The sequence below is a fragment of the Harpia harpyja genome, chromosome 2 (assembly GCF_026419915.1).
Source record: "Harpia harpyja isolate bHarHar1 chromosome 2, bHarHar1 primary haplotype, whole genome shotgun sequence".
NCBI lineage: Eukaryota > Metazoa > Chordata > Aves > Accipitriformes > Accipitridae > Harpia > Harpia harpyja.
In genome coordinates, this window is record NC_068941.1 from 43,513,102 (window position 1) to 43,527,351 (window position 14,250).

At 36.1% G+C, this 14,250-nt stretch overlaps 1 protein-coding gene across 4 annotated transcripts in view; it reads left to right on the forward strand.

Annotated features, from left to right (window-relative positions):
• RAPGEF2 (Rap guanine nucleotide exchange factor 2) overlaps window positions 1–14,250 on the forward strand; it is a 193,439-nt gene that overhangs the window by 92,403 nt on the left and 86,786 nt on the right. For 2 of the 4 annotated variants that reach the window (XM_052778303.1, XM_052778320.1), the window contains exons 5-7: window positions 6,127–6,202; window positions 8,948–9,115; window positions 11,833–11,850. In XM_052778303.1, coding sequence (XP_052634263.1) covers window positions 6,127–6,202; window positions 8,948–9,115; window positions 11,833–11,850 — 262 coding nt within the window. Of the gene's footprint in view, window positions 1–1,163; window positions 1,296–6,126; window positions 6,203–8,947; window positions 9,116–11,832; window positions 11,851–14,250 lie in introns of those variants that run through there. The other 2 variants (XM_052778328.1, XM_052778313.1) reach the window with 2 other exon arrangements.

Genomic DNA, 14,250 nt, shown 5'->3' on the forward strand with positions numbered 1-14,250 from the left:
ATTGAGTAAATGTAATTTTCACAAAAAGAGTTTGGAATTATTGGGTTTATGTAACTTAAGATCTGGTTTTATCATGAATGTGTTGAAAGCTTGAGAAACTGAACTCAACTATGCGTAGCCTTGTGCTTACAGATTTATTCAGGTATGGTCTCGAAGAGAAGAGGACTGGTTTCAGGGAAGGTGAAGAGAAGGAAAATATTTACTTTAATCTCCATGTATATTTAGATGTCCCGCACTGGCAAATACTGCACAGCAGTCATCTTAAGCCCATTGTACTTCCCATTTGAAAACTTCAGAACAAAGAAAGATTTTGAATATTGATTTCTAGAGTTTTGGCATAAATCATTGCAATACTTATGCATTACATTTCTACTTTTAATATATTGTAGACTTTTTTTAAAAGCAAAATTTATATGGAATTTGTTTCCTTGCATAAATGTACCATAGAAAATTGTAAGAACTTGAGAAAGAAGAAAATGTTTTCCTTTGTATTTTTCCTTGCGTTAGAACATGTCTAAATGGAATATGCTTTTTGACTTAGAGGAAATGCTAATTAAATAGACTTTATTCTAAACCAGCAGCTTTGTTCCAAATACTGCATTTATAAATACATAAAACTATAACAGAGTTTTGCTGAATGTGCTGTAGAATGTGCACCATATAGATGACCGTATTTGGTGGAGCTTTCTTTGTAGAGACTTACATGTAGTGTTACTAAGACTTGTAATTTATATGTGAATTAATTATTACTTTAAGCTAATGCAAGGTCGTGAATATCAAAAGAAATAAAGCTTAAGATTACATTATAGGGGAAAAACTAAATTTTTGTATGTCCTTTTTGAAAAACAGCTGTCACTAGTGAAATTGGGTTTTGTGTTAGTGATCTCTGATCTTTAAGAGGAGGGAAGAAAAGGGCTTCTTATTGAAAAACCTTTTCTTGGTGTTCGTTGTCAGTGGAGTTTTCTTCAGATTCCGCATCGCTTTTGATGAATACGTTTACATTCCAGTGCTGGGAAATAACTTTCCATTTGGGAGCTGGGCTGAGGTGAAAACAGGAATGTGGAGGCCCGGGGCTGAATGCTGATAGGGAAATGTTCCCTCTTCAGTAGCTGCCGCCTCTCCTGCAGCCTTTGAAAAGAGCATCTGTGTGCGCGTGTACAAGTATGTCTGGGGACCTGGGGAAATGGATGGGTCACGTCTGGAGAAAACTGTGTTGTCCTCCAGTGTCATGATGATAATAGAAAGGACAGAATGAGTCACCCTCAATACCTGGAAGTTTCTGGCTGTCTCTGTGTGTAAGTGCCAATAAAAACTAATGTGTTGCTTGTAGCTTTAGGTGTTTCATTTAATTGAGGTACTTTGTTGTTTTGTTTTACTAGTAAATTTAATAAATTTGAAGGGGAATAAAAGCAGACAGTGGTCTTAAATTATTCGTATTTTGCTGTTTGTTAGCCACTGACATATTTGCGCTAATTGTAGGTTTATAATTGTAAAGGTTTTTTTAATGAGAACTGAAAGAGTAAATTTGGGAAACATGGAAACCCTTAGCTTTCACTTAAAACTAGTCTTCTATTAACTAGCATGTTGTAAATTGCAATGCATCTGTTCTTTATCCAACTGTGTTTTGAGTGTAACAAGTTATGAGATAGGTATGTGGTAAGGTACACTTAGGGAGAAAGGAACTGTCATCTACTGTCAGTGTAAACTCAATTTTAGAATGCCTTAGAATGGAAACAAAGTTGTAAATTACTTGTATGGATTAAAATACCTGCTTTTAATACACATACAGTGAGCAAAAGGGTTTTTTAGTACTAACAAATTTATTTGGAAATAATGCTTTTGAATAGTCAAGTGGGAAATTAGACTTTTGTCAATTGCTTCAGGGAATAGTATAGTTAGGGAGCAGTTGCTTGGGGACAATATCTAACCTTCTAAGAGTTAATTTTTTTTTTTAATCATCCATTTTCAGAATTGCTACTGTAAAGTGGATTCCTGCAAATAAAATTGTTTTGTGTATCTTTTAAGTTTTTTTAAAAAGTAGATTTATGTCCACATCATGCATTCAGTACTTTTTTGGGGAATAAAAGTAACTCTGATAGAGAAGGACTTGAGAAATGAAATAGCCTCTAGGACAGGTGCTGAGGAGAGCATCTGTGAAGTTTAATACTCAAGGAACCTCAAGTCAGAGCTTATGTGGTAGCAGGGAAAAAAGTGTTGGAAAAGCTGCTGCAAAACAAGGTTCTTTGGGGAATTTAGGTGAGGAAGCAATAGCCTAACTAGGCAGACTTCTGGCTATCTAAATTACTGTTACGATCTCTGCATCCCATATTGACAGCCACCATTGCAAAGATAACTTTAAACTCCCTTAGCTTCCTTTGGTGAAATTCTCTCATGCACGTCACAGATTTAGAGAAAATAGTTGCAAAGCTGGGATTTTTCTCAGGTGTATCACTGACTTAATAGTTTCAAATGAGCTATTTTTAGGAGTTGAAATTAATAAGGGTTACGTAGGAGGAGAAGATTTTTCTCTTTATGTATCAAGACAATTTTGATTGAAATTATTAAGGAATGATATGATACAACCAAATGTGAAGTGTATATTATGTGCAATACTCAACTGCATTTTAAAAACAAAAATGTGGTTTGACCTTAAGCTCCATAGCAAAGTCATATATCCACAGGCTTATTTCACACTACAGTAAGGGAAGGAATAAATTTGTCAAATCCGGTCCATTGAAACCTGCTAATAAAGGCTCTCTACATTTTACTTTAGCTAGCTAGTGCTCACGTAGACCATGTATTTTGTGATAAATCTGGGTAGTCAAACTCACTTTCTATGGGAAGTCTGGCATCAAAATTTGGAAAGCACAGTGTCTAGCAAAAGTTACTGAATAGAGCTGGTATTATGAAGGTAATCTGTCAGCCCTTCCACTGAAACTTTATTTGCCGCTACTGTTTCTATGCGATACCTAGCATCCCTCAAGCCAGCTTGCGTGCCAGCTTGTGGTACTCGTATGAAGTTCTTCTCCTGGTATTTTATAAAAGGGTTTACAGCTTGGGCTTTTTGATCATCTCAGTAAACAGACTGTATTATGTGTTGGAAATTTGCTTCTTTTTATTGCTTACTAATGTTTTAAATAACTTGTTTTCAATTAAATCAAGTTTGGTGGCTTCCCCTCCCTGGTTTACTACAGCCAGAGATTTCAGGTAGAGAAGAGTGTCACCGAAGTCCTTTTTTGTTGGTCTTTGCTTTTTGATCATGTGAAGCTCTGACAAATTATTTCTGATAAAACTTATTGACTTGGATATCAGTGTTCTGAATTGAAACAATGGGATTGGCGATGCACTAAGATCCCAGTTGTTTCTCAAAGTTGCATGTTAACAGGTATTTGTGTGACTGTGTGTAGGTATTGGAGTGTGGTTCTGCAACAGATAGTACGTAATATTGTGATGGATGTTCTACCACAGTCAGAGTTGGACACTTCTGAAGTGCCCGGACGTTGTGGACAGTCACAAGAGTTTCCTAATTTTCACTGGTTATGTGAATTCCTCACTGATGATGAATTTTCAGCAGCAGATTGGAAGTCAGGAGTTTTACCTGGCATGGCATATCTGAGAAGAGAAAGGCAACACTTGAAAGGTCATTTAACTTTCTTCTGCCTTGATTTACTTGTCTTCTCACCTACAATACTTCACAAAGATTACAGAGTGAGTTTGCAGCCTGAAGTGCCTTGTGATCTTTGGTCAAAGATAATATATACGTGTGATGCGCTGTCTGCTCTGATAAATTCTGTGCTGTCATAGGAATCTGAGCAGTACAGCAATGATGTGGTTATTTGCTGCGAGAACCAGTGTGTTACTGGGAACAGAAATCAAGAATTTTCTTTACAGTAATTCAATGCATGCCTTCTGTCTTAATATGTTGACTACTGTTCCCTTGTGCTGAAGGGTAAAATCCAAACAAGTTACTCAAGAATAGAAAAGCACATCCAAAACACAGCTTTTTCTTTTTACTGTGTTTGCTAAAGCTTGAAACTTTTGGATGTCAGCAGTGATTAGCAACGGGCAGAAGTTTAAAGTTGATACTTAGAGACAGCAATAGAGGAAGAAGAAATGGTGGAGTGGGAAGGTGTATATGCATTTTCTGTTGAAATTAGTGCTTGCTGTGAGGCTAGAAAATGGGCTGGCAAAAAATACAGCAATAGTGTATTCTAGACCAAAACCAATGGTTACAAAGAGGGGGACAAGGATCTGCAAGAGGAAAGGGAATATTTCTGTGTTTGTTTTCAATTAGAATATTAAATAAGTTGACTTCATAATCACCATTTTTGCATTGTTGTTTTTCAATCAATGAGTTGATTTACTTTCTCCTTTCCCCTTCCTTCTCTTTTTTTAAAGGAAAAACTGTGTGTATGGATCATGTTAATGACCAAGAAAATAAGTTTGTCACTTTTGCAACAGTCTAATGAATCAAGCTAGCGGCTTCATATTCTGGTATCTTTAAGAATAGTTGAAATTGTATAAAATTCAAGATGGCATTGTAGAGTAAAGCACCCTCTGTTTTGTTGCTGGACTATAGGAGGAAGCATGTGTTTGCCTCTAGGAAAATATGCATTTTGTTGAGAGACTTCTTTATTGAATGTTGCTTTTCAAGAGGCTTAGTATTCTGGAAAATTTTTTCTATTGTAGAAGTCCCATGTACCATTAAATGCGATTATTATTTTGATGAATAAGCACAGCTGGCATTTCTTTTCAATATCTGACTGCCTTCTTTTTGAGCTATAAATGTGCTGTTGTCAAGAGATTAGCCTTTGGGGTCACAAGTTAAATTGTTCATTTCTACTAATCGCCAGGTGGGACAGGCGAAGAGATATAAACTGGCTAGATATACTTTTCCGAATGGTAAAGGAACTTTTTCAGTTTGCTTGTTATGAAATAAACCTTAAAAAAGCTACTTTTCACAAACATCGTACCTTAAGTGTGTCACTGTGACTGTGCATTACAGGATTGGTTAAAATTCAGATTTCACAATTTTATTGAGTCTGGTTTGTTTTTTATAAAATAGCTGTTGCCCTGTGAACTTCAGATAGGAAGGTTTCCCATGCCTGTTGCACAGTACCAGGTTGAAGAAAGGGAAAGGCTAAATAGTTACTTGGCTTTTGGCAGATTTTAGGGCAGGCTTGTCACAGCAGGCTACAAGAGGGGTCCTGAAGTTCCAGCCATTTTGTCAGCTGTCCTGCCTTCCTCTCTCTGATGGGAAAGGTCTGACATTGACCTGGCAGGCTTAAATATGAACTACCTGGAGGGGGAAGCACACACCCCAGAAACAAACTTTAGCTGGTTGTCTTTTCTTCCACTCTGACGGCGTATGATTAAGGATTTAACCATAAAGGTCTTGTATTTCACTGAATTATGTACTGGTTCTCTGCACTCCACCTTTACCACTGCATTTTGAGGATACTTTGCAGTTAAGCCTGCAGAGACACACATTCATTTAATACAGGCAGAGCACTTGAGAAACTGAAACTAAAATAACTTCCTATTTTATCCTATAGGAAGCAAAATAGTATCATGCTTAATTATTGCACTAAGGTGGGAATGTGTCATGAAAGGCAAAAAACCTCTTTTGTCCTCATCTGTTCAATTTGGGAATACTCTTAGGTTCAGAATCCTTATTTTATTAATTTATTTTAAGTAAAAGAGCTAATTGAAGTTGATCAGCCTGTTCATTCTTTCCTTGGTATGCTAGTTAGCTTTCTTCATAGAAATGCAGATAGCTTAGGTAACTTAATACTGTAATGTCAGAAGATACTAGATCAAACTCTGTAATGTAGTTCAGAATCAACCATGCATCTTCAGTAGGCAGCACTTGATTGACGCTTGTTTTAGTGTTAATAGAATTATTTAGCAAATAGTCTTGATAAACTATGTAAATACAAAATACACAGCTCTTGGTGTGCTTGGGTATCAGTTACTTGTCGAAGGACATATGTGTGAAACTTGTACTGTGCAGAGGTATGTACACTTTCTTCTATGCTTTACAGTATCTGGAGAAGATGTAAATATGCTTATGAATTGTGTTATAACTCTGATTTTTGTTCTGATTGAAGTATTTTTGTTCTTCAGTTTTGGCAAGCGTTCTGCAGGAAGCTTCAGGCGTGGCTGTGAATGCATTGTTTTAGAGCCATCTGAAATGATTGTGGTAAGAATATTTTCATTCAGTTGCTTTCAAATTTTACAGACCAACTTTGGTAACATTTCAACTTCCAATAAAACTCAAAGTTTTCTGTTTTGCATGTGATCTTTTTATAAATCTAAGATGTCGTACGTAACTTTCTTGCCATTCTTTGCACACGTACTTGCATTGTTTGAATGATAAAGGCATCTTTTATATCGTTACATTTACTTTTGCAGATTTCTTGTAAAACTAAAGTTTTCTCGTGCTAGCAGAATAGCAGAACAGTTTGTTTTTTTTTTTTAAAGCTGCTTTATTCTTATAGATAAGCATAGATGCTTTAGTATTAATCTCAGGTTAGCTGAAGTAATGAATGTTTGATTGAATTTAAATTTATTCTCAGCTCTCTGAGGTTTTAAGAAGGAGCTTGAACATTCTAAAATTCTACCAACTTTTCTGGGTGAAGGTTATTTTGTTAGCAGTATCTGCTGTAGTCCAGTGGCAGAACAGCATCATCTCTGAGGGTTCGCAGGCTCAGAAGTTTTTAGTTGCCACTTCAGGGTGCATCATCTGAACAAATGCACAGTCAGCAGGCTAAATGTTTTTTTTCCTCTGTCACTGAGATAGCAATCAGTTCATAATACAGGCATGACAATTATTTAAGCTGTATGTAGATGATAGTTCAAATATAGGCTGTGACACTAAACATTTTTTTCCTAAAAAGTAACAGTTTCTGTAAAACTTGCAGAAGCTCAGGAAACTGTGGTATAGCTTTAGTCTTGTAGAAGAGATTAAGTTACTTGTTTAAAGTTGATTGGTAAAAAAAGTAGCTTTTAAACTTACCTTCACGCAAATGTAGGCATGCTTTTGTGGGTTTTAAGCTCTTTGTGATTTCAGATAAAGATGATTATGTAACGGTAGCTTGTTCTGTCGGATGTTTGATGATATATCTCCCTCTTCCAATTCTAAATAAGAAAATCATCTTAGGAAGGTAATACAGCGTAGTAGGAGACACAGTGGCATATATGAGAAATGCCAATTGCTTTTTTGCTATCCCTAACTAAAGCTCTCTGTAACTTTACTTGGTGAATGAGCAGCTCCTCATCAGCAGCCCCTTATGCCTCCCCATTTACCCCTGTATTGGCCCCCTGATTTGTCTGACTGCTTTGTGTAACTCGTATCTGACCACAAGTTTGGGAAACAGTTTATTGTCCTGGATTTGGTCTCTAGAAGTATACAATTGGTGTTAGTGGTGGAGGTAGTAACCTCCACCACTAGTTGGTGGTAGTTGTGCGGATGGCTGTCTCTCTCTCGTGCATTCCTTGGTAAGTTAAAAGGGAGAGTGATATAAAGATAAGCATAGGGGAAGGAGATGACTAAACAACAAGATCTTCTGGACTGATGGATAATGTTGGGTCAGGGGCAGATACTCCCACACGTGTCGCCTTAGTCCAAAAAACCCAACCTCTAGAGTTTTGGGAAAGCTGAAATTGAACACTTCAATCCAGCCTTTCAAAGGAATAACTGTACCTTGAATAGTAAGAATCCCATCCCCAGAGTCTGTCGGGCTCAGTAACTTTCAGTCTCAGGGCTGGATGGGGTCACTCTGTGGGGAGGAGAAGCAGGAGAGGTGTAGGGTGTGAGCGTGACTGTCAGACGTGTGAAATAGATGGTGGTAAGGGGGTAAGCGTTACCAGCTCTTCCTGGGGACCCACGAAGTGTGCTTATCCCCTTGTTATTAGTACACTGAAAGTTGTATTTAGTGACGTGAGCTGACAAGTATGTGACGCTTCTGACACAGATATGCTGCAAATTCTTAGGAGTGTTTTGTCTAATACTTCTTTTCCTTGTTGAAAAATATGGAGGAACCTTGCAAGGTGCCTCATAAGCTCTTCTCTACGTCTTCAGAAATACTGTTTATCCCTGGGTGGTGGAATTGAATAGGAGGAGGAGTTAACTGAATCCCCATACATAGCTAGTGCTGAAAGCTGTTTGGTTTTTTTTCCTCATTTCCCTGTTAGTCTCGAGTAAGGTTTCAATTAGTAGGGTGAACATAGAAAAGATGTTGATTTTCAGCCAAATTACTGTAAAAAGATTGTTCTCTTTCAGGAAAACCAGATTTCCTAGTTCAAATATTTTCATTGCAGTATCCTGTTGTGTAGTAATTTAGGACTATTACTCTGAAGACTCTGAAACTGAGAAGACTTATTTTATATTAGGATATACCTAATAGGTATTTTTTATTCTCCCTGTTGTTGTTTTGAAGTGATTTGTTTTTATGTAAATCCAGTCTATTAGAAATCCTTCCTTATGCCCTCAAAATATTGGAAGCAGACAATAAAACCAGTGCTGCCTATTGAAGACCGAAACCTTTGCCATAGGTTGGTTAGGGAGGATACCAAGTGACAGAGGTCAGTAGGAAAACTACCAAGTGCTCCCTCATACCAGTTTTCTCTTTGCAATGTATTGAGTAGTGAAATGTTTGTATTTGTGCAAGACTAAGAAGTGGGGGACAAAGGGAGAATTTTTCCTTCTGTCATTTTTGGAAAGTGGTCATATTCAGTGATGCTGTTCATACCAGTGTTGATTTTTTTTGTTTTTTTGTTTGCTTGCTTGTTTGGTTTTTTGAGTAGTGGCTTCACTCATAGTGCTGAAAATACAGGAGATTCAAAAAATACCAGTCAGCTTTGAAAATAGGATTTGTTGTGTTTCTAATAAGAAGAAACATTTTTATTTCTTCTGGGAAATGACACTTTCTTGCATCTATTGTAGGTTGATTACATGGATGAAAATGAGGAGTATTTTCAGCGTCAAGCTTCTCATAGGCAATCTCGAAGAAGATTTAGGAAAATCAACCAAAAAGGGGAGCGACAAACAATTATTGATACTGTTGACCCTTATCCTGTGGGGAAGCCGCCTCTACCTAGAGGTTACCATACGGTAAGCTGTCTGTATTTGTGGTTCACAAAAACATAAACAGGAAAATTATTGAAAAGAAAACAAAATGGCTAAACTTGGTGGTATCTTTAAAGAAGCATGCTTCTGATGGGGAGGTTTCTGCTTAAAATATGGCTCCATCAGTACGTGAACATGTGCGCAGCTTGCATCTTAGTTCAGAGTTGAAAGCACGTTTCTTATGACCGTGAATGTCATGTATTATTTCTTAATGTTCCAGTCATTATTTGAAATTGTGAAAGAAACTGTTCTGATTTCCTTTTGATATTAAGTTACAGTACAAATAGTTTAGTGTACGGTGTTAAAAGGTCAGTTAGTGAAGCACTCATTCACGTATATGATAACAGTTGTTGCCTGAGAAGGACTGTGCGGCATTGCAGTAAGCCAAATTCTTGGATTAAATCTGTCATTTCTTTTTGGTATCTAGAACTTAAGTGTCAAATTAACTGTTTCTAGTGTCTGCCTTAAGAGCCCTTTATACTTGGGTTTCAGTGAGCTACATAGTCTGCCCATCATCAGGGAGATCGTTTGGTCATTCCACTCGATTTCTTTTTTTGGGGGGTAATCTTACATGTTGAAAGTTTCCAGGCTTTCTCTTGAGATGAAAATAAACTAATAATTAAAATTTATTCTACAAAATATTTTATATGGCTTTTAAATTGAGAAAAGCTCCTTTAGATTAATATGTTTGTTTGGTATTGATTTCAACTGTAAGCAAAATACTGGAAAAGCTGTTTGTCTTTGGCTCTCATTTATTTGTTTAAGCCCCCAAATCTGCTAGAACCATAAAGGCATGGGCATAACTAACTTTGTGCATATTTAATCTCATTGAGTTCATTGGGCTGAATTTTGCACAATGTAAGCCACATGCATATAAATTTGCAGGATTAGAGCTTTAATGTCTTTAAAATACTGTCTTTGATCCAATGCAATTGTAGATTTTTTTCCATTTTTCCTTCTTTATCCTTATTCCTTGACTTGTTTGCCAGTTCGCTGTATATTCAGTGTGTGTCTGTGAGCGTGTAGATGTTTGATTACATCTGTTAATTATACAGGCTTTTCCTTATGAGTTGAATAATTACATTTTATGCCAACAATTTGTTTTTGTTTATACAACAGCTTTTAATGGTTTAATTTTCAGTACAGTTTTAATTGCCTCTAATTTAATACGGATTGAGCCAGTTCACTTGGTTTGAAGATGAAACATTTTACTAGTCTGTTTTTGAAAAAATAAATATGTTGTATTGTACTTTGTAGGAATTACAGGAAGAATTACTTTTGTTCGTATTACTTAGATGTGTACGTTGTGCTTAGCAAACAGTTCTAGTGTTATTTTTATCTAACTCTAGAAGGGCAATATTTAGATCACACACAGTGCTGTTTGCATTCGTAGGTCCTTGCCTGTTGTATAAATTTCACTTTAGGTATGCCTAATGAGTTTTTGTAAGCTTAACTGGTACTAAGAGCAAAAGCCCATTGTGTGCCATTCTGTTGTGCGAGTTCATAATGATTTTGTGTATGTGTTGGGAAATTCATTGCAAGTGAGATTTCATATTGAGTTGGAAGAGATTGCCAAATAAACTGTAAAATTTGCAATAATTACAGTCAAATGTTGCTTTAAAAAGTGTAATATGATGCATATGACTGACTTTTTTTTTTTTTTTTTTTAATTTTTTTTCCCCCCCAAAGCATATAGAGTCAAGTAAGCTCAACTGAGTTTTACAATGTAGTCAAGACTCTCCATGCTGGCCCATTCTCTCCTATTTTTACAGTATTTGGTGATCTTGTATACATTGTTCTCATTCAATTCTACTAGCAATATTATTTCTATTGCTTTAACCATACATGTTAAAGGCTGCATTGTCTTTTCTTCCTTCTTATTTTATGTCCTTTGACCTCATTTTTTTGGTCTTAATTTCTTGAGAAATTGACTGAAGAAAGCAGGGGTTTTTTTGAAACACATAGGAATTCAAAGCATATAGCACATATCTTGTGGGCTTGTTGCCCATCCATTCTTTGGTCAGCATCTGTCAGGGTCTCATCTTTGGTTCTACTTCTTAATTTTGGATACATAAAGAAGCATTAAAAAAAATGCAGATGTTCAGATATTGCAGTAAATAATGTGTTAAAGTCAAATTGAAAAAGGATTAATATGATGCATTTGTTTTCAAGTTTGTTCTTCCTTGTGGATGTCTTCTGGTTTAGGTGTTAGGTACATGAGATTCAAAGTAATAAAGCTGCTTTGATAGCATCCTCAAAATCTTCACAAAATATGTAATTGCCTTATATTTTGTTTTACTCTAAATCTGTAGTTACCATGTAGAACGGTTTGGGGTTTGGTTTGTTTTTTTTTTTGATAAATTATTAATGCTTTATTTGCAGTAGTCTCTAAATGCTTTTCTTCAGAAAGTTCAAACAGTATTTTCTGAAGAAAGTTTTCTATATCTCTGTGAAAACATAGAGCAAAACGTAGAGCTTAAACAAAGATGCATGGCTGTGCTTTTCAAGAATTAAAAATTAAATGCAGTGCTCTGAGTTGTGGCATGGCTTTCTGCAATAAAGTCAACTTGTAGGGGATGGTGGACCCTCACTAACATAATTTTAACATTATCTTCATAGTGGTGGAATGTACTATGGCATGTCTGATAATGTTCATCTTTTCCTTTCCTCCTATATGGCATTCATTTCATTTTGGCTCACAGGAATGCACTAAACCTCAGGTATTGTAACTTACTGTGTATGGTCCACTAACAATTTACTTGTGGGTTTGCAGTGTGGTATCATAATACTGATGCAATGTTATGACTAAAATTGCCTCCCAGCCTTTTCTTTGATACTTGAGCAATCTCACTATGATATAAAAGTACTAATGTAAATATGGAATTTGGTGACAGCATGATGTCTCTTACCCAGCTTGATTGACCTTTCTTCCTTGCTTTGATGTCCTGTGATTTAGAGAAAATGGAGAACAATAGGCAAAGGGTATATATAAAATATTTAGTGTTTGACAGACACTTTACTCAGGTATCTCTTCCATGACACGGAGGACTTAATCTTTGATTTTGATTTAAAAATAGCCCCCCTGTCACTGTTTAGTACCTGTATGTCAGTAGAGCAGCAACCTATGGTTACTAAAATACTATGTCTAAGAGTTACAATGTGCTTTTCAAATTACGATGGGAATTTGAAATACTTTGTAGTATTCTGATAACTTACCCTAATGCTTGAAGGACCATTTGAAGTGACATCTGATGTTGGGTATTGTACTTAGGCATGTTACTTTTGGAACAAGCGTTGCTGATTTCTAGGGTGAGGAAAATAGAAACTTCATAATGTATGGAAATAAAATGAATGTGTCCTATCAGACTGATAAAATGGCATGCTTTTTGCCACCATTTGTAGTTTGTTAAAATGGATCTGTTCTTTTTCAGGGAAGAAGAAAAATCTTGATAAGTTTAGGTTGAGCCATTGTTACTTGAATCTGGAAAACCTTGTTCAGATTTTTTTGATAGAAAATTTTTGCTTGTGCTTCTAATGTGTCAGAAACTGTCTTTAACTTAGATTAGTGTTAACACCTCTTTACTTAATAATAGAAATTGGATTTTAACTTCTGAATGTGGATTTTCTTTCTGTGTTTATGTATACTTAAGGCTACTTAATGTTTTCAGTGAAAAGCCCTTGTTTTGGGTGACTTGACTGAAAGAGTGTGGACCCTTTCTCCTGAGAATCTAAATCACTTTTCTTCTGCTTTAGGCTGATTTTTTTAATTTTATTTTATTTTATTTTTAACTTTAAAATAGAATAGTCGCCTATGCAGTGAATTTAAAAAAGGGTAGACTTTCTTGTAATATCTTACTGCCAATAAACTTTGTGGCTGCTTCAGTGCATCTGTGAAGAATTGATCGTGCCCAGTCTGAGTGTTGCTGAGCTGGTTATTATGTATATAATGAATGACATATTTATTGTAAATTAACAGAAGTTCATAAACAAAAAATAACTTTGTCCAAAATAAGATGCTGTTCTTTAGTGGCCCAGACGTTACAAGTTGTAATTTATAACTCCCTGGTTTGTGATAGTCAGTCTCTCCTGTGCCTTAGACTTTATATGTAAACTCAGATGTGGGCTTTTACTAGTCTGTACCGTAAGTCTTTACTTTGCTAAAGGCAAAATATCAAAGCTTATTGGGGAACATTTAGAGAGATGCAGGTAGGCCTGTAAATAAAACGCTGAAACACCTGTGAATAGCCCTGAACAGAAAGTATAGTACGTGGTTTTTTTACTCTGCGAGAATCCATCCATATTTGAATTAGTTAACAGGCCTGTGAGAATTGCTGCTAGTGCATCCTCAGCCAGGCTTTTTAAAGCCAGCTGCTGAAATCCCTGCAAAAGGTCTCTCTGCCTTTAGTAGCCTTTCTTATCCCATTCAGCTTGAGATTCACGTAAGGTGACAATCCGTTTATCCGGTGTCGGAAGAAAAAGAGCAGTGGGCCTGGAGCCATCAATAACCCTGGCTTCTTCCCCAAGTTACAAGCATGTAACAATTTTATCCTCGCACACTGTGCTGTGGAGCCAGTCATCCTGCTGATCTGTTAAGGGCAGACAAGTATTGTCCTTCTGGATTTTATTTGAAGGAGGTGACTGAAAATTTGAATGAGAAGAGGGCTGGAAGTGAAACCATGTCTAATATCACTGAGTCAAGTCTCATCTTCAGCCATGACTCCCTGAAAAAATAAGTATGAGGTTTTTTTCTAGCTTTTTTATATATATATATATATATATTTTAAAATATTAGAACCTGCTGACTTAGTAGCAAATTGTAGAAACTTTGCTTCCTGCCCCATCTTCTTTTATAAGTAATAGTGCAAAGCATTGGCAAAGTAACCTTTTTTTTCCTGACACCGTTTGCATTCACATTGTCTGCTGAGAGTCTGAAATTCCTGATTGAAAATTTATGTCCAGATTGTTCTGTTTTCTGAAACAAATTTACCTTTTCCTTTGTCTGAAAAATTACATTTTTAAAAACGAACAAAGCTGTTGTATGTTATATTTCTACATATAGGAAGGATTTAAAAAAATACGAATTTTAAATTTTTCTGCCTGAATTTGGTGTGAAAGCCTAG